The 20,115-nt window shown below is 42.2% G+C and overlaps 1 protein-coding gene across 4 annotated transcripts in view; it reads right to left on the bottom strand.

The window, feature by feature from the left end:
• Positions 1 to 6,708: 6,708 nt before the first annotated feature.
• Positions 6,709 to 20,115, bottom strand: part of CD99 (CD99 molecule (Xg blood group)) — a 62,318-nt gene continuing 48,911 nt past the window's right edge. Inside the window, exons 11-16 of one of the 4 annotated variants that reach the window (XM_066599885.1) lie at positions 18,429 to 18,449; positions 17,697 to 17,720; positions 17,080 to 17,121; positions 15,214 to 15,327; positions 11,985 to 12,041; positions 6,709 to 9,529 (exon numbers count right to left, since the gene is read on the bottom strand). In XM_066599885.1, the coding sequence (XP_066455982.1) occupies positions 9,504 to 9,529; positions 11,985 to 12,041; positions 15,214 to 15,327; positions 17,080 to 17,121; positions 17,697 to 17,720; positions 18,429 to 18,449 (284 nt within the window). In that variant the 3' untranslated portion in view covers positions 6,709 to 9,503. Of the gene's footprint in view, positions 9,530 to 11,984; positions 12,042 to 15,213; positions 15,330 to 17,079; positions 17,122 to 17,696; positions 17,721 to 18,428; positions 18,450 to 20,115 lie in introns of all 4 variants that reach the window. The other 3 variants (XM_066599886.1, XM_066599888.1, XM_066599887.1) reach the window with 3 other exon arrangements.

Genomic DNA, 20,115 nt, shown 5'->3' with positions numbered 1-20,115 from the left:
CATGGACAAACCTTCAAAACTGATGGCTAATCTAGTAAAAAAAAAACAAATAAAAGCAAAAACCCCATTTGTCATTAAAAACAGCACCTCTTAGATAAAAATTTCCCACCCCCAGCTGATAGCTGAACAATTCAAAGATTATTATAACAACCTCTATAACCTGAAGGACAGTTCCGACACTTTTCAGCCCACTCCGGATTCAATAAAGAAGTTTCTAGATGGAGTAACCCTCCCCACGCTACAGCTAAAAAGAGACTTCCTGAACAAACCAATTTCCAATGCAGAAATTTACAAGGCCATTCAAGATTTTAAAAATTATAAATCCCCTGGACCTGACGGTCTCTCAAATGAGTACTATAAAAACTTTGCCCATTTATTATCTCCCCACTTAAATTCGCTATTTAACGATGTGATGGACCAGGACTCTATGCATGAAGAAATGCTCCAGGCCACCATCGTCACCATACTCAAGCCTGGAAAGCCCCCACAACGCCAGCAAATTTTAGGCCTATTTCTCTTCTGAATTCCGATCTAAAGATATATGCCAAAATACTGGCCTATAGACTTCTGAAGGTCCTGCCCACGGTCATCCATAACGACCAAGTGGGATTTACTAAAGGAAGAAGTGCCACGGATGGCACACGCAAGATTCAGAACCTGTTGGAACGAGTCAGACGCCTTCTCTCTTCCTTTCCCTATATGCAGAGAAGGCGTTCGATAGAGTACACTGGGGCTTTGCATTTGAGGTGCTCCAAAAGATTGGATTTGGTGAGGGCTTTCTCCGGGCGGTCCAGGCCCTCTACATGAAACCCTCTGCTAGGGTCTTAGTTGATGGGGTGCTGTCCTCACCTTTTTCTATATCGAATGGTACCCGGCAGGGTTGCCCCCTGTCCCCACTACTATTCGTCATGACGATAGAACTCCTCGCGGAAATGATTAGAATCTCTCCGGAGATAAGGTAATTATATTATAAGGAGGCGCACTTGATGCTTTGCTAAATCATGTTATATTATCTTAACATGAAATGAAAAACAAGGTAGAGTGTTTAAACTCACCTGGTGTCTAGCGAGAATACCTTGCAAAAGGTATCTCGCTGACACCGCAATCCAGGTCCACTTGTAAAATAGGTCTTTAATCCATCCAACCTCCGTCGGAGAGCAGCCGGACAATCCAGGTAAGCTACACCGGGTAACCGGGGCTTAATTACGGCAAACCACAAGGAAGAAAAAACGGCTGTCCGCGCTCCTAGGGATACCAGACTCTGATCCAGGATAATCAATTCCTTCTTTTTATTGGGAACACATACAGGGATCTACGAAGATCCCTGTATGTGTTCCCAATAAAAAGAAGGAATTGATTATCCTGGATCAGAGTCTGGTATCCCTAGGAGCGCGGACAGCCGTTTTTTCTTCCGGAGATAAGGTGTGTCAATGGGGTTAAGACAGCATAAAATCTGTCTTTTCGCCGATGACATTGTCTCCATAAAAGACCCCCTGAACTCCCTAAGGGGCGTATATAAATGTATCACCCATTACAGCGATGCCTCTTTATACAAATTAAACTCCAATAAATCCCAGATATTGGGAATTAATGTAGAACCTAATCTAAAATCAGATATACAGAGAGAGAGTTTCCATTTCAATGGAAAACCGATACACCATACTTAGGCACAAAAATATGCCAAAACTTATCCGAAACAGTCTCTGCAAACTTTGACCCTCTGTTTGCCTCCCTTAAGGAGGAGATGGAAGTTGGGTAAAAGAGAGCCTTCCTGGTTCGGAAGAATAGCACTTTATAAAATGTTATTACTCCCGAAAATTTTGTATCTTTTTCGCACATTGTCCTATCCAATCCCCCCTCCTACAATCCAAAAATTCCAAAAACAATTACTCAACTTTATTTGGAATAATAAAAAACCTAGACTAGCTGCATCAATATTATACCAACACAGAAAACAAGGCCTGTGAGTGCCCAACCTTCAAGCTTACTACAAAGCTCCCTTGCTAAGCCAATCCAGTGTCTGGCTGAAACCCCAACTAATCCCCTCTTGGTGCCACATAGAAAATAAACTGAAATGGAAACAGATCCCTAAGCTCCCTAATTAAAGCCTCAATTCTTGGAGCCCTGACCCCGGAGATTGCATCGCTGCTACATCTTCAAGATATCTCCCCATTAATGCTAAACACCCTCCAGTACTGGAACCAATTGGCCCTTGGAATGCGAGACAGTCTCTCGTGGCCCCCCAGATGGGCTCCCGTTTGAGATGCTCTCCTACTTCATACGAGATATAAATCTAAATAGATGGTTAACGAAAGGAGTCAATTCTATCTCAGATATATTGAACAAAGGGAAGCCTCTTTCATTTCAACTAATCCAAAACAAATTCAATATACCTGATTCAGAAGCCTTCTCCTACATTAAAATTCTCTCCTTTCTCAAGCACGCCAACATATACAACCTCTCCTTCCCGAAAGAACTGGAATATATATTTCTTAGGTGCACATACTCCCGAGATTCCCAAATCAGAATATTTTACAACACAATCATTCAGAACACCAATAAGTCAAAAAAGATGCACCTACTAAATTGGGAACATGCAACAAAAGAAAATATACCACTTCCAAAGTGGCTGAAGGCCTTTGAGTGGGCAAATAAGGCCACTCTTTCTGCTAACATTCTTCAAACCCATTATAAGGTTTTAACCAATTGGTATTATACACCTTCGAAATTGGCAAAGTTTTTTCCAGCTTCTGAGAGTACTCTATATCACCTGCTCTGGGAATGTCCCCAAATCTACAAATATTGGAAAGAGGTATTTGATACCATTCAATCCATCACTGGTATACGCCTAAAACGTTCGCCTCAACTAGCACTCCTTCTCATTGACTGCGAGGCAATTCCAAAAAAGAAAAGAAAATGGATATGCCACTTTCTACTATCCGCCAAAAGTATTATAGCCAGAAAGTGGAGAGAAACTCCCCCCCCCCCCCCAATCAAAGACCTCTTGGGAAAATTATCACACCTACAGCATATATCACTGCACAAATTGTTAATTTTAATACGCTTATAGTCATATTAGCAAAGTATGTAACGATGTATACAACAACTATGTATATACATAATGTATTGTATGTACTCATGCTTTACCAAAAAAACCAATAAAAATTATGTTAAAAAAAAAAATGTATTAATTAGATGTATATTTTTACCTGGCCTTTCACTTCCCTTCCCATATTGTTCTAGTTTAAAGCTCTCCTAATGAGTGAAGCAAGGCGCCCACCAAATATATGCTTACCTGTTTTTGTAAAGTGCAACCGGTCTCTAGCAAGCAGTCCATTGTATAGGTAATTCACTCCATGGTCTATAAATCCAAATCTTTGCTGACGGCACCATCGACATAGCCAGTTGTTCACCTCTAGAATCCTGTTCCATCTTGTTATTCCATGGCCATCCACTTAAAGGGTACATGAGAAGACCACCTGTGCTCCCATTTCTTTTGCCTTCTTTCCGAGGTCTTTAAAGTCTCTTCAGATAGTTGTAGGGTCCTTTTTTGCAGTGTTCTTTGTCCCTACATGTATTAGTAGGAATGGGTGGTGTTCTGTAGGACTGAAGAGTCTTGACAGCCTATCAGACACATCTTTGATTTGTGCACCTGGAGGACAGCACACCTCTTGTGAGGTGTCAGATCTGCAAACAGTGGCCTCTTCCTCTCAGTAGGGAATCCCTAACCACCACCACTCTCCTTTTCTACTTCACAACAACACTTTTTCTCCATGTAAGAGAACTGTGTGCTTAGTACACAGTTCTTTGTGGGTAGAGTTATTTCTTGCTGTACCTCTTTCTGATCTGCCCTGTGTGGATAGAGCAATTTCTGGCTGTAGCTTTCTCCTCTGCTCTGTTCTTTGTGGGTAGAGTAATTTCTTGCTATACCTTTTTCTCCTTTGGAAATACAGGTTGCGGCCTAGCTCTACCATGGTCTCGCTCGTCTCTGGGAAGTCCGATATGAATTCTATTAGCTTCTTAAGGACGCAGCCCTTCTCCCCCCGCCCCCCCCATTTCCGTTTTTTCCTCCCACTTTTTAAAAAAATCATAACTTTTATTTAACCATCAATGTAGATTTATGAGAGCTTGTTTTTGTGGGAGTAGTTGTATTTTTCAGTGGTTCTATATAATGTACTGAAAAAAATTCTACGTGGAGTGAAATGGAATGTGTCTGCAGTGGTCATTGATGCAGGTTTGGGTAAAAGTGAGAGTCACCAGGATCTTTTGTCTCCTTTTCCTGGTACCCTTTTGAGGATTGTTTTTTTGTTTTCCAGTTGTGTTGATCTTCGGAGTCTGATTGTCGAGTTCAGTGTGATGATTTGCAGATGTATTGTCCAGTGAGGTACTTATCCAGACTTGGGTCTCTCTGGGCCCAACGAATTTACAGACTGGAAATGTAATGAGAAAAGGTGCATCCTTTGGTCTTCCAAATTAGTAAAGGATTATCAGATAGGTCATGTTATGGATGTTGCTTCTTGATGAGGTGACTTATCCAGTACCCATAGGGACCATTCGGTTAAGGGGAAGTTGGATTTCTTTTCAGGCTTTTATGTCAGAGTGGTTCAAATTCCTTGTGTATCTCAGGAATGTAGATTTCCAGAGCGTAAATTAGCTCTGCGGTCTCATTCGCATTAGTGGCAAAACCAACGTGTAATGTTGGGAAGGAATCGTAAATCAGTTGATGCACTTCAAAACAAATTTTTTATAAAATGCGGTCATGCTAGACTTAGTTTTTAGCATATTGTGAGTCAGTTGTGGTGATATTTAGGGTGTATCAGACAACTCCTGGCATTGTGACTATTAGGCTGTCTAAGCAGGCGTTGACGTGTCAGCCAGTCTTAGTTAATAAAGTTGTAATTACAGTTAAATGTTCTTATTTAATAGGAGGATAAGTGAACTATGAATGCTTGAATAGGATGTAACTGCTTCAGATGGTCTTAAGGAGTGAAACCGGTTGTTATTCCACTTCTCTCCACTAGGTGGAGGCAGAGTTCATATAAATAAATAGAATGTCTGTTTTATGTCTAAGATCTGTATAGCAGATGAGTAAATGGGAGGCCAGGAAAGAAGGATATATCCGTGCCAGGACAGCAAGAGCCTATTCCCCCGACACTCCAGCATAGTGCCGCTGTATTCTGTACATGGGTGTCAACCCCCTGCTCACAGTAGCCCTAGGTATAGCACTCACCATCGCTATAGCCTTGTGGAATGTCAGTCAACAGCACTCCACAACATTGTTGTTACCAGTGTCTCCCTCCATGTGTGCCTCCCTCTGCTTAAAATGGCTCCCAGCAAGGCAAATGGATAGGAGACTTGTGCTATTCCCATAGCAATCATCCACACACAGCAGGGGAATGTGAGCTGCATTGTCAGTGGGTAAGCTGCCACGTCTCAGACTCAGTTGTGTGGGGTCTGGGACGTGCTCTTTCTGGAGCCAGATGGCTCTGAAAACTTGGTCGGCGATCGGCCCGCAGGTGAGTTTTGCAGGGTTTGATGGGTGCCTCACAAGCAGAGTCCTTCCTGGTCTTGGGGAGCTCCAGCTGCATGCTGCTTTGCTATCCCCCCCCCCCCCCACACTTTTTAGTTGCAGTCATCTGATAGGCTTGCTAGTTCACTAATGAACTTCAGCCTAACTACACTGCAGGAAGTCACTGCTCTGAAAGCACTGAAGGTGTAGCCCAAAGCTATACCGACAGGTTCTTCAATTAGGTAGAGACAAACTCTTAACCATGTGAAAGATGCAGAACACCGTTGCCCTATACTGTAGTGAACAGAGGGTGTGATCGGGACATAAATTAAGCTGTAGAACAGGTTACAACAGCCAATTAAAAAATAGTAAAAAGTCCCAGAATATCCCTTTAACAATTGATAGGCTATCAATAGTAATTAATCGGCAATGGTCTGCCTGACGAGCAACTGATCCTCAGAGCAGCACTCTGGACATAGTCATCGTTGGTCAGGGCTGGAAGGGTACTGGATTTACACTTCTGGCTCCTCATTGAGGTCAGAGCTGAAAGTGTAATAGGAGGCATTGCTCCCATTGATTTCAGTGGGAGTGAAGCCATTACACTTCCAGCCCAAATTATCAATGACTGTCTGACCTGTTGCACTGACCCCTGCCGATCAACTATTGAGGACTTATCCCAATGATAGGTCATCAATAGTAAAAGTCCTGGAATACCCCTTTAAGCAACATTTTACACATTACCCCACATCCCCTAGAAGGTTTTTAATTTGATTTCTTGAGGTCTGCTGTAACAACGCTGCACCTACACATGACTAAAAACTGTATTCACACTGCCATCAGGGGTTCCGTTTGGAGGGTCGGTTGGTTTTATTTAGAGATGAGCGAACGTACTCGGTTCGGGTGTTTTTGGACTTGAGCACCGCTTTTTCCGAGTAACTGAGTACTCAGACGAAAAGATTCGGGTGGCGGCGTGGTGGATGTAATACAGGAAGGAAACTGTGGAACTTCACGGACTTATCACTTGTTCGTTGGGTGTTGAAGTTTCCTAAGGGTGATTATACACCTCACAATGTGCCCATTCAGATCAGCTGACCTCCCCATTTTTTTTTAGATAAACATGTGCAGACAGGGACTTGAGCCCACTTTAAGATCTCCCAATACACATGCTGTAATAGTACACAAAACATTGCACAAGGAAATACAAAAACAAAACATTTATTTAGAGTACATTATAACAGGCAAATGGCAAACTTTAAAAGAACACGAATTAAAAGCCACAGAGAGGTGATGTATGTATAGTTTTCTTTTCCTTAATACACCATTTTCTGGTTTCTTTGTACTATATGAACAGTTCAAAAATCTTGTCAATTCTGTAACAATTGGCTCAAGGCCTTACATTTTAAAACAGATACAGTAGCTATTAAGAACATTAAATTCTGACACTAGTTACTTAACATTTCATATGTCTTACACCCTGAACCTTTTCTATGTAGCTAATGAAAACATATACCCTACGAAAAAGAATTTTTGTGCCATGTCAGAAACAAAGTCAGCATTAAAATGCCACCATTTTCATTGCAATATGAAACTGAGGGTGCTTTCACATGGGCCGTAATAAACCCACGGTATGCACCGCAATCAACGGTACACTCCACATCAAAATCCAGAGGCCATCTGCGGAATTTGATGTGGAATTGAAAATGGCTTAAAACCTGCCTGCAATTCCGCTTCAAACCTGTGGAATTCCGCAGCTGCAGATTTGGGTGCGTCCCGTAGGCTTATTCCAGCACCTGTGAATGCACCCCTATAAATCCATTTGGCAGAGCTCAATTTCTCCCATAAACTTGCAAGATGAAAGTGGTTATCCAGACTTTAAGAACGGATTGCTTTTTCTCAGAATAGGCCATCAATATCTGATTGATGGGGGGTGTACTGTTTTGGATCACTGCCGATCAGCAGATTGAAAGGGCAGCTGCATTTCTGTAAAAGCCACAGTCTCTTCCATGTGGATGTGAGAACATGATCGCGTTTATATACAGAGCGCTGCATTATTTATAGCAGCCGATCTCAGTACTTCAGGCTTGCTCCATGCAGTTCAATGGGACGAACCTCTAGTACTCAAAACAGCCCCAAAAAATAATGGCATTCCCAGTGCGAACACAGATGATCGTGAGCAACCCTGATGACAGACCCTTACTGATCAGTTATGGATAGCCTGAGGATAGACCATGACCATGACGAGCGGATAACACCTTTAAGTCAGTTAAACATGCAGGATTATTTCAATACGGAGAATGACACAAGTTGCTGTGAGGGGCGGCAGACATACTGGATTTCAATCAGCAGATGTTGAGGAACAGTCATGCTTTTTCCATACATTGGGATGGAACAACATTTTTCGAATAGAGTTGGCCAGCTTACTGTAAGTCTGCACAGAAGAACTCCACACAATGTTAAAGGGAATTGATAAAATTATCTAAATAAAAGCAGATTACAAAAAAAAGTATGTTTCAGTATAACACCCAATAAGGTTATAGATAATATTCTTTTTAACAAAGTCACAGACCTCTGTAGTCCCAACATATGAAAACAGTTGGCAGATATAAAATCAGTCAGTCAATTTAGAGATGCTATAAAGTACTCTTAAAAAGAACTCATGACTACCGTTACAATTTACCACACTTAGTGGAGCAGCTCTTCGCCACACCACTAACACTAGAACCAACCCACACATTTTGACGCTGCTTTTTTTGTCTTAATTGCTGTTTGAAGAACGGTTTCAAGAGAAAAAAAAAAGAAAAAAAAAAAACTCAACATGTACCTAGGACAACTTCTATTGAAAAGCACATCCCTGTGACACATGTAAAGGATGCATTTGTTTTCTCCTTTTACCATGCAGATTTTGTTCCTGTATGACAAAAGAAAGAAAAAAAATCGTAGGACCTAAAATATGCGGTTCCGTTGTCACATAATGTAAAATTATCACAGTTAATAAATGGGTTTGGTGTGGCCTGGCTGCATGAGTTACTCAAAGTCCAACATCCTTAGTGATTCCCTGACTATCTAATTTCATGTATTATTCTCTTACATAAACCTCCCTAAATGGATACATATAAAGTAACTCCTAAAAAACTTAACGTGCAAGAAAGGCATGCACAATCCACGTTAACTAGCATGTGTAGATTCGCTTGCCAACCGTCCCTCGGCCAGCATCTTCAGGCGATGGTCACACCCAGAAGTGTTCCACCTTCCATTCACAAGGCAGACGGTAAGTGACAAGGTCTCCAGTGGATGATGCAAACAGGGACCATGTATTTATCTTTGGTGGTATGAGAAGTTGATAAAAAAGGTAGAGAAAACACTAACTAACCAAAGCAAAGGCTTGTAAATTCTAATTTCAACAGTCCCAGGAGAGGGAATGTTAAATACAAAGTAACAATTGCGCAATGCCAGTGACACCACAATTATACTTTGCCAAATTTAAATGTAATCTTTGATGGTGCTAAAAATATTTAGATTTGGCAAGATATATTTCAATATGCTGCATTTCTTCTTAGGAATTCTTACTTCAGTTTGCTACCAAACGAATTTTTTTTTTTTTTTTTTTTAAAGTACAGATGTACTTAACTGGTTCTGGAAAGCAAGTTAAACAAATTCTTAAAAAAAACAAACAAAAAAAAAAAAAGAATAACCACGCACACTCAACAAAAAAAAAACAAAAAAAACAACCAAATCTTTAAAAGAAGAGAATCGTACGCTCCCCCCCCCCTTCCCCCCCAAAAGATATGACCAACCGTGTAACAGGCAAAATTTGACCAAGAACATTTATAATGTCCGTCGTAAATTTCTGGCTGTGCTGCTTACAGCTGTCCACTCAAGTTTGCAGAATTTTTAGACAATTCTGAAAAAAAAATAAAAAGGCTTTAGGTGTCCTCTTTCGAAAATGCATTTTGGTGGGCAGCTTTGAGACACACAGGTAATCCAATTCCAGCATCTATTTTTCCAGCAGAGAACTTTGAACTGCAGAAGAAAGCAGAAACAGACGATATTATAAAAGTACAAAGCCGCCAGATTGTAGTCACCTCCAGCCATCTAAACCCACCCGACATTATTATTTCCATGGAGTTTACCTTCCTAAAGGGGTTTTCCAGACGAAATACTTTTAATGACTTACCCTCCTGCCATGAACCTGCGGAGGGCTGATCGGTTGCCATGGCAATCGGATGACAGTCAATGGCGTTTAAATCTGGCATGGCTTGTCATAGGTAGAATTAGTGATAAGACAGAACTAAGGGACTGCACAGCCTGCAGAGATGGGTCAACGGCACTGTCTGTGCCCAGATTTCCACAGATCAGAGGCAGGGCACGGGGGAAGCATAAAGAGTACATCCATAGACTCTTCAAGGCCTGCCCTATGAGGATGATTTTATAATGCTCTTAGGTGGCAACAGGTTCACTTTAAGTTGTGCCTGCGGTTATACAAGAATCAGTTTCTGTTCCCACCCTGGTTTACGCTATGTCCCACATTGTCTATCTCGGGATGGAATCGTAGGCTCAGTTAAACGGACACCAATAATATCTCTATTTCAACAGGTTTCTGTTACTTTCTTTCAAGCAATTTGTGCCTGACAAAATAGCATGTAGTCAACTAGGAAAATAACGGAAACCTGCTCAAATGGAGACGTTACTGGACCCGGTCTTCAGGGATTCAGACAACCCTGGGGCGTAGGGTAAACTGTGATCCGAACAGACCTTTAAATGTATTTGCTATGAAGAGTTTCTAGAAATGTTAGAAAGGTTTATAAAAAGTTAGAGGCCCCATCACCATCTTTTTGCAGCCATAAGGTAGTGTCTGTCACATGCATTACAGCGATATGTCTGATGTGCAGAAGTTCTAGCGAAACATACATTTAATTAGCGGCAGCCAGACATAGGGGACTTGTTTTTTGTATAGGGACTTGTTATTTGTATAGCGCCAACTTATTCCACAGCGCTTTCAGGTAATTTTTATTACTTATTAACCCCCGGCAAGCTATCAACTTTACCGACCTCGGAAGGATGGAAGGCTGAGTCAACCTTGAGCCGGCTACCAGAGCCATGCGGGGATTGAATTTAGAGCTTAGGACTGCATTCTGCTGCCTTAACACTCTGCGCCACATGAGGCCCCTGCAAAGAGGCCTAGTCCTGGATATTCATGAGCTGCAGGCTAGCCACACCCTCCTGCTCTCCAGCCAATGATTGGCAGCTCTCTCTAGGCACAATAATAGACAGACAGCAGTCAATCATTGGCTGGAGGCAGGATGGGTATAACTAGCCTGCAGCCCATGAATATCCAGGACTACTTTTAGTCCTCCGTGCATTTGCTGCCACTGCTAAAATACAAGTTTCTCAAAAAGTACTACAGAGACCCCTACACAGCAGACACATCAATGTAATCAGTGTGACCAGGACTAACTTGTGCTGCTCAAAGATGGTGACAGAGTCTCTTTAACCCTTTCCAATCCATTTATTTTTTCTCACCCATTCTCCCCAGCTCCAAATAAATTGGAGCTGGGAGAATGGGTGAGAAAAAATACATTTTCCCTGCACCCTCCTGAACTGACAGAGTTCAGGAGGGTGCAGGGAGGGACCTGCTTACCTGACCGGCGTCTTGTGCATTCTCCTTCTGCCTCCCGGCTCGGCGATCATGTGACCGCTGGGGTCAGGTGACACCTGGCGGTCACATGATCGCCGGGCCGGGAGACAGAAGGAGAATGCGGAAGACGCCGGTCAGGTAAGCAGGTCCTTGCACGGTGCAGGCTCCCGGCTCGGCGTTCATGTGACCGCCGGGGGTCAGGTAACACCGGCGGTCACATGATCGCCGGCCGGAATCTATACATTGCATAGCGCTAATTGAGCGCTATGTAATGTGTAAAGCAGTGGGCAGAAAGGGTTAAAAACCCTTTCTGCCTTCTCCTCGGGGGTCCTCGATGACGACCAGTAAAGGAGTGCATCTGCACCCGATGTGCCTGACGATCGGGTGCAGATCCACTCCTGCACTGCAGTGTCGGGCCTGCCCCGACATCGGAGCTGTGGAGGAAAATGATGATGTCGGGGCAGGCCCGACATTGGACTGGAAAGGGTTAATTCTAATGGTCCCGACTGAAAGCAGGTGCACTTGGTGTGTAAGCTTCCCGGTGAGTAAACAAAACAGAACCATTTATATTCATTAGCAGGATAATGTTAGCTCAACAAACAAATATTCTGCAGGCAATGGCAAACAACAGTGTTCAGGGACATTGCAGTTAAAAACACAGTTTACTAGATGTAAAGGAAGCTGTTCTTTCCTCTATGACAATATAATCAAGCGGATCAGTCTTATAAACTAACATTTTCTGTATATGAACATTAAGCGAATCCCAGAATATGAGGGGGGGGGGGGGCGGGAGTAGAGGTGTTCAGCGCTCCATAAGCACACATTAGCATCAATCCCTACCTTGTGGATCTGACTGGTCTCCTTTATGACTATCCATGTTCACGGCTTCTGGATCATCTGAAATGAGTTACAAATGCTTAGATTTTAACAAAAGCTGGAAACAAACAGAATTAATGTTCATTGAAAACAGCAAATTAACTGTCCTGATACACAAAATAGTATTAAAATCTGTTGTGCTTTCAACTTCTTTAACCCCTTAATGACATGGCCTATTTTGGCGTTGAGGACCAAGCGATTTTTTGGTATTTTTCCATTTCCATTTTTCAAAAGCCATAACTTTTTTATTTTTCCTTGGACGCGGCCTTATAAGGGCTTGTTTTTTGCGTGGCGAGCTGTAGTTTTTATCGGTGCCACTTTTGGGTACATAGATTATCGTAAAACTTTTATTTTTTTTATGATAACAGGGAAAGAAAACGCATAAATTCTGACAGATTTTTTTTCCTTTTTTTTACAGCGTTATTCATGCAGCATAAATGAAACACTAAATTTTTTCTGCGGGTCGGTACGGTTACAACGATACCAAAATGGTTATTTTTTTTAGGTTTTTACACTTTTTTTGCAATAAAACCCCCTTTTTTTTTTTTAAATCTTTTTTTTTTTTCTCTATAGCTGCATTCAAAGTCCTGTAACCTTTTTATTTTTTTATGTACGGAGCTCTATAAGGGCTTACTTTTTGCGAGACGAGCTGTAGATTTTATTGGTACTATTTTGGGGAATGTATGGCTTTTTTGATCACTTTTATTGCATTTTTTGGGAGGCAATCCATGCTAATCACAGCAGTGATGTCACTAGCCCTCTGCAACAAGTCATGGCAACCAGGTAAAAGTCAATAGCATCTGGGTCTGCCAGGGTTTCTAAATGTAAAGAATACAGAAAATGCATTGCAGTACAGAAGTACTGCAATGATTACCTGAGCAATCTTAAGATCCTCCAGGGACATTAAAACAAGTCAAAAAGTCCACATAAATAAAATACACAACAGTAACCCCAGCCCCCTTCATGTGCACTTTTACAGTTTTGTTTAAAAAAGAAATGCATTTGGTAACGCTGCAGCCATAACAGCCCATACATTATATTGAAAATCTTTTTTAATCTGCACAGCAAATGCTATTAAAAAAAAAAAAGTAGCCAAAATGCTTTTTTTGCTAATTTCACCTCCCAAAAGATGCAACAAGTGTTCAAAAGATCATATATGCCCCAAAATAGTACAAATAAAAAACTACAGCTCGCCAATGAAAGAGCAAGCCCTCATGCGAGTATGTTGAAAGTTCAAAAAAACAAAAACAAAAGAAAAGTTCTAGCTTTTCAAAAGCGGGGAAAAAAATGTCCTTAGGTCTAAACCAGGCTGTGTCCTAAAGGGGTTAACAACCACAACTATTTTCATGTTCATCCTGATCAAGGTTTTTTTGCGCACATACTGCCATATTTTACTGTACTTCTTGCACACGTGACATAACCACGCCCTGATTTAAATGGATATTTAGCGTTGAGTTGGGGGCCTTTGGTGAGCGAATGCACACAAAAGTAGAGCATGTGTACGTGCAAATACGCCTGTGTGAAGCCATCTTTATTATTCAGTCTATGTAATTATGCAATGTTTCTTCAGGAAATGTTAGGTTCACATAAGGTGGATTCCGCATCACCAATCTGCCCCAATTTAGTTTAGAGTGAGTGTTGGGGTCTGGAGAAACAAAGATGGCCACACCAGCTTCTTGGACTGTCTGATAAATACTGTGTGTGTTAGTATGCATCATTAGTCTACGTCACTACACCTGCTTTGATTGACCAGTGCTGCCCACACGAGCAGCACTGAGCAGTCAGAGAGTATGTGGGGTCTTAGACTACCAATGCATACTATGCACAGTGTGCATCAGGAAGTCAGAGAAGCAGTGCGGCCATCTTTGTTTCTCCAGGTACGGAGGGTCGCTTTAATATAGGTAATGGAATTTAAAAGAAAAAAAATCCACAAAGATATAGGAGCATGCTGAGGATTTCACTTTTAGGCAACTTACACACAGCGTCAGCCAAACACCGCAAATTTATAGCTGTTTTCGGACACAGGTAACTGCATCCGATAGCAGTTTTTAACGCACCCCAGCATTGTGATGAGGCGCTTTAAAAAGTGCAAAAATGCAGCAAAATAGAACAGCGCTCTTCCAAAATGCTGCATTATTTGCAGTAAAAAGCACGTGTGAGAGTGGCCTTCTGCATAGGGTGAAATCTTCAGCAAATAGGCATCAAAATACACATGGAAGAACTGAAGAGTTTGCTGCGGAATCACATTGGAAGATAGCCACCACATGTGGACTGAGGGCTTATTCACATCGGAACCTCCATCGTTGATTTCCGTTGGAGAACAGGACAAAATAACGCAGCAAGCTGTACTGCTTTGTCCTGTAAGTTCTGGCAAAAGGCTATCCGGAAATTGAACAGACCTCATTAGTCATACAGGGGGTTGCGTTTTTCTGTTCCCCAAATTGAGAAGGAGGACTGAACTTGCAAACACTGATATGAACGAGCCCTCAGCCGTAGGCAGCATTTGGAAGTCCATCAAAACATTGATGCATCACAATTATTTTGTTGGTGGTAATAGATTTGATAATTGCTGATCAAGCAAATCCACAATATTTTGAGTAAAGTACCCCAAACTCAGCAGGATCTTAAATGAAGGTTGAATTACCAGAGTGGCACAATATTAGACCTGTGATAAACATCATGGCACATGGAACATTTTCACAAATTGACAGTTTGCAGTCAGTTCCAAAGCAGCATAAAATGTTGTGTGGAGAATCTCGGTGGAAATGTCCTTGAAGCTGACAACACGCTGTACAGCCTGTAAAGCAGCTAAGGCTTAACTTTTATTCAGTGATCCGTCAATAACAAAAGGGAGGGCAGCGTCCATCTCTTGCTTATTTCAGCAAGAAGGCAATAAGCCGCTACCAGCACCTGTGGGATTTAATCTCCCGTTGGGAAGGGCAAGTTGGAATCCAACTGTTGGGGAATGGTGTGAAGGCCACGATACACATTACAATGTAAGCTGATTCAGCTAACTTATCGAACGTGTTACGTTGGGTTTAGAAGGGAACTCATTGAAAGCGCTCTATTAATCCTTATTTCAAGGAACGATTTCATGTGCTTCTGCAGTAAAAAGTTTTGAACCAAAGGGTGAAGTTCATCGAGATCATTTTTGCTGATGGGCGCTGGCACGGACAGATCTTTGGTACTTTACCTGTTGCACCTTTGAAGCACAGCTTTTTCTTCTGGTAAGCAATGAAACTTGACACCGCTCCGACTGCTGCCGCCGCCACGGCCCCGACGATGCCGGCCACTATGTTCTGGTTTTCTGCAACAGACAGCACAGTTGGAAGTTTATTAAAGGTGCTGCATGTGTTCACATGTTACAATTTATTCTCTGGACACAAAAAATGTGCGTCTTGTTCATCACCGACTCATCTGTTACGTTTATTGCTTCTACACCAACTAATGTCAATTATTAAATTAGAAGAAAAATACATTTGTAATTAAGCAATCTCTTAAAATATACCCACCAAAAAAAAGAAAAAAAAAAACCAAAAAAAAAAACACAAAAAACAGCTAATGCAGTTTAACCCCTTTACAGCACAAGACGTAAACTTAGCCTGCGCCAGCCCACAGAGGGAGCCGGCTGTTACTGATAGTTAGCCTCCCACTGCAACAGTGGGGATAGACTAGAACAGCTGTAGGCCCATTTACACGCAGCACAATTGAATGCTAGTCATCCCGTGTAAATGCATACAAAAAACTGAACGAATAGCTGTTCAGTGTAAACAGCATACTTTAGTTCTGAATGAGTTCTGCTTACAGTGTATGCAGGAAGGTGGGGGACAGCGCTCCCTGGGCCAACCTGCCTTCATGCTGGCCGCACTAAGTGATGCCAACGATATTAATTCACGAGTAGCAGCACAGGAGCAAGCTTCGCTGGGACACGCTGTTGTGCATGGTTTGCCTGACAGCTAGTCTTATGTAAATGTGGATTTTCCCTGCTGTTAACCACCTACACGCCACAGCGATCCATGCAGATCGCTGCATGCAAAGGGTTCACACAGGGAGCGCGCTCCCATTGTGACATCATCGGCCCTTCGAGATGTAATCGCGGGGTGCCATGGCAAAAGGATGCCAAATACTGGTGTCCCAGCTTGCCACTGCCTATGATCACAATTGTAAGCGATAAGGCATTGCAGCACAGAAGCCCTGCAATGCATTCTCATAGTGATTACTGTTCAAGTCCCTTAAAAATAAAAAATTTTAATTATTTATCCTACATGGCAAAAACTGTTATATATAACATTAATTTTTTTTAATCAAAGTCATAGTCAGAACAACTCAGAAATGCGTTGTCACCATGGTCGCCCTGGATTATCCAATACGTATGGTCAGTTTAATGTTGATCATACTACTACCTCCAGAGTTAGCTAACGGAATTGGGCGATAATCGTCCCATGTAAAAACAAAAAAAATTATTTATCAATCGTTCATTTCTCATTATCGCTAACTTTCAGTCAGCATTTAAAAAAATATATTACTGGATTCTCGCTGTGTGAAAATGCTCTCCACTTCATATAGAAGGTGAAGCGCCTGGCAAGAAGCCCGCGGTCCCGCGGTGAACTGTGCCTGTCTAAACGCTCTGCATGAGTGCTAACAACCTTAGCGGTGATGTCAGCACTCATACAGTCGTTCAGACAACTGTCATACCATCTAAATGGAGCCTAACCAAAACACCATAACATATCCACAGGATAGGCAATAAATGTATTATCACTGGAGGGGGTCCGACTGCTGTGACCCTGAAGGGTCATGAGAACAAAGATTACTTGATCCCCCTAGTGAATAGAGTTTTACTGCACATGTGTGACCTCTGCTCCATTCACTCTATGTGAAGAGAGGCAAGCGCTATAGTCCCATTGAAGTGAATGGAGTGGTGGTCACAAATACACACCATGTCTCCGTGCACTAGAGAGATCTGGGGATTGTTATAACCCCTTTAAAGAGGTTGGAAGTTAATGTTTAAAAGGTCATTGACACACAATTACTAAACAATTTCTGAAATGGGCAGTACCTCCTCCTCCTCCGCCTCCTCCTTGACCCTGTTCACCACCACCTACAAAAAATATAAAAATGGTGACAATTAATATATGTTCAGTAAATTAACATTCAGCAGGTCTTGATGCTACTTTTCAAGTGGAAAGCAAAGACGACTTCAAAGCAGCACGTGTTAGTTGTTAGAAGAGAGTAAGCTAAATTACAGCAATTAGAAGTGAAAACACTGCAGTGATTGTTAGGAAAGCAAACTTACAATTTTATAGCATTTCAGTAGCTAAGCAAGCTCTGGATAGATCAAATGTCAAAGCATAGATGAAAATCTCCAAAAAAATCATTGCGTCCTTTGGGCCAAAATAGACCATGTCCTTAAGGGGTTAAATGACCATCCTGAGAAAAATCCCTCCCTTTACAAGCACCCCAATGACAACCCTGAAGAGCATTCGATCTTCTCCAGTCTTGATCTGCCTGGAAAGGATGCTTGCAAGGGGATGGAGTCTGATATTTTATTCGGGTATTGCTGCTAAAGCAATCCCACATATTATAAGAGGTGGAAGAGAATATTGATAGTTTGTGGAGGGGAGAAGAATGAAGTTTACACACTGTACAGTGATGAGAAAAAGTGTGAAGACATACCAGCTGATGGCTGCATTGCTCGACCTAGCAAAAGTTGTAAGTAAAATACAGCCATGATTAGAAAGACCTAATATAGAAAATTTAACTGCACCCAAAAATACACAAGTGGCTGCACTGTCCTACTAAAAATATATAAAAACAACGACCAAACATCTTACAGCGGATCCACAACTCCAAGAGATAAAGGGAGGAAGAACAAGTCACCTTGTGTAGGGACGGTTGGCACCACATCGGCAGACAACACTACCAACGGTGCCAGATGTGGTGCACTACACTATATACAACATAGTAAGGTCCTTAGGATGTGAAAGTACGCTGTATTACTTCCCTTATTTTCTTTTTTATAAAGTGGGAGGAAATTAGAAAAAAAATAAATTATATATAATCTTGCAATGAATGTTAATAAAAAGTAGTTTTGGCCAAAGGTGACCAATAATTACAAAGCCGGTGCCGGAGCTGGATGTAAGGCAACCCACGTACAAGCGCGAGCGTGCAGGCTAGCATACTGGCAGCGCCTAATAACAAAAGCCAAGTGCAGTGTTATTAGCCTTGTTGTTAAGCTCGGTATCATCTTCAGTTTGCACTCTGATACTGCAGCGCTGGAGGTTATTTAGCAAGCTGTCATGTTTTCAAGTTCAATCACCATTTGTTGTGGTGGCAAGAAAACATTCACCACTATAGCATATGCAAAAGTATCCTGTCTCAACTTAAAAAATGAGATCCGCCACTTACCACTCGGCTTATCATCATGTCCTGCAGTAAAGAAACAAAATGCACATTAAGTATATATGAATTACATACAGTTATAGATCGCGCATGTTAAGGCTGTATGCTGCGAGATTCACAACCACTTTTTATCATGCTGTCCAGACTTATCAAGAGAATGTAACTTGGTGTGGCAGGGGTTTAATATCCTTCATAGCTGTATTTTTGAGCATATGATTCATTGTTCTGAGTATTTCACACTTCTGTCACTAGAGGGCACACCATCTGTGTGTAAACCAGCAGTGTTAGGGTTACACAACTAGACTTATATAGAGACACGCGAGTCCACAGTAAGTGTGGTTCCCTGGGACTCTTAGGCTATGAATAGTGGATCGGCAGGGGTCTCGGCCAGCCAACTGATCCCTGGGCCCACTGTCAGCGTGGACAGAACTGAAAGCAGGTACAGCTGTCATTGACATCAATAGGAACTGTGCATGCGATATCAAATCAGGCCACTGCAATACAGACAGCGATACATCTGCTTCCAGTGCTGTCCACACTGACAATAGGTCCAGGGATCAGTCGGCTGTCTGGGATCTCGAGTGGCAGACCCCTCATAAGGATAGGTAATTAATAGTAAGCCCACAGCGGAATCCCACCCTGCCTGCGGCAGAAGACACATTTACCTGTGCGGGTCTCCTGTGTCCTGTCTGGATCCGCTTTCTTTTTCACTGCAGATGTGTGCGGAAGCACCGGTCAGCACGCATGTGCAGTACTTTTTTCTTTTTTTCCCCCCTTCTTCGAACTCCTACTTTCCCGCGGCCCGTCCGCAATTGCGAAACTGAATTGCGGACAGGCCGCGGATCATCCGGCATCCATTGACTTTAATGGAAGCAGTCAGTGCAGGATCTGCAGCAAAACGGGAGCATGCTGAGATTCGTTTTCCGGACCGAAAAAATGCTTTAATGCAGGGGTCCCCAACTCCAGTGCTCAGGGACCACCAACAGGTCATGTTTTCAGGATATCCTATAGTAAGAACACCTGCGGCAATGTCTGAGGCACTGATAATAATTACATCACCTGTACAACACTGAGGAAATCCTGAAAACATGACCTGTTGGTGGTCCCTGAGGACTGGAGTTGGGGAACACTGCTTTAATGCATTTGCGGACACCCATGTATCCCTATGGGCGGCTTGATTTGTGGGTTACCCACGCGAATTCCGCAGATCAGAACTGCCCGTGGACATGAGGCCTAACACATGCATGAGATGGGTGGTAACGTACTGAGCAGCTTCAATGTAGGGAAGCCCTATGGTTTTCAGCATGACTAACTGTATAAGATAGGGTACAAATGAAGATGATCTCACTAGACAATACGAACTCTATAATCTGCGTACCAACCTGCTCCTTTGAAAATGCAATTATGTCACGAAAAGATATTAATACCAGTTCTACACTTTTATAGGTGGTTAGTAATTAAGCAATATGTTACTGTTCTGTCATGAGCATATAAACATCATGTGGCATACAGCAGGACACCTCATGCTCACGGCAATATTACAGCTCGGCTTATAATACAGATTTTATATGAAGGCTATAATTAAAGGCTTTCAGATGAAACATGCAAGTTTGCTGTCTGCACTCTATTGGATGGATCATACACCTAACAGATTGGATTTTAACTTTACTGCACCAGAGCTGGAGTTTGTATT

Source organism: Eleutherodactylus coqui, chromosome 4, assembly GCF_035609145.1.
Source record: "Eleutherodactylus coqui strain aEleCoq1 chromosome 4, aEleCoq1.hap1, whole genome shotgun sequence".
NCBI classification, from domain to species: domain Eukaryota; kingdom Metazoa; phylum Chordata; class Amphibia; order Anura; family Eleutherodactylidae; genus Eleutherodactylus; species Eleutherodactylus coqui.
Note: the sequence above shows the minus strand (reverse complement) of the source record. Positions and strands in the feature narration are given on the sequence as shown.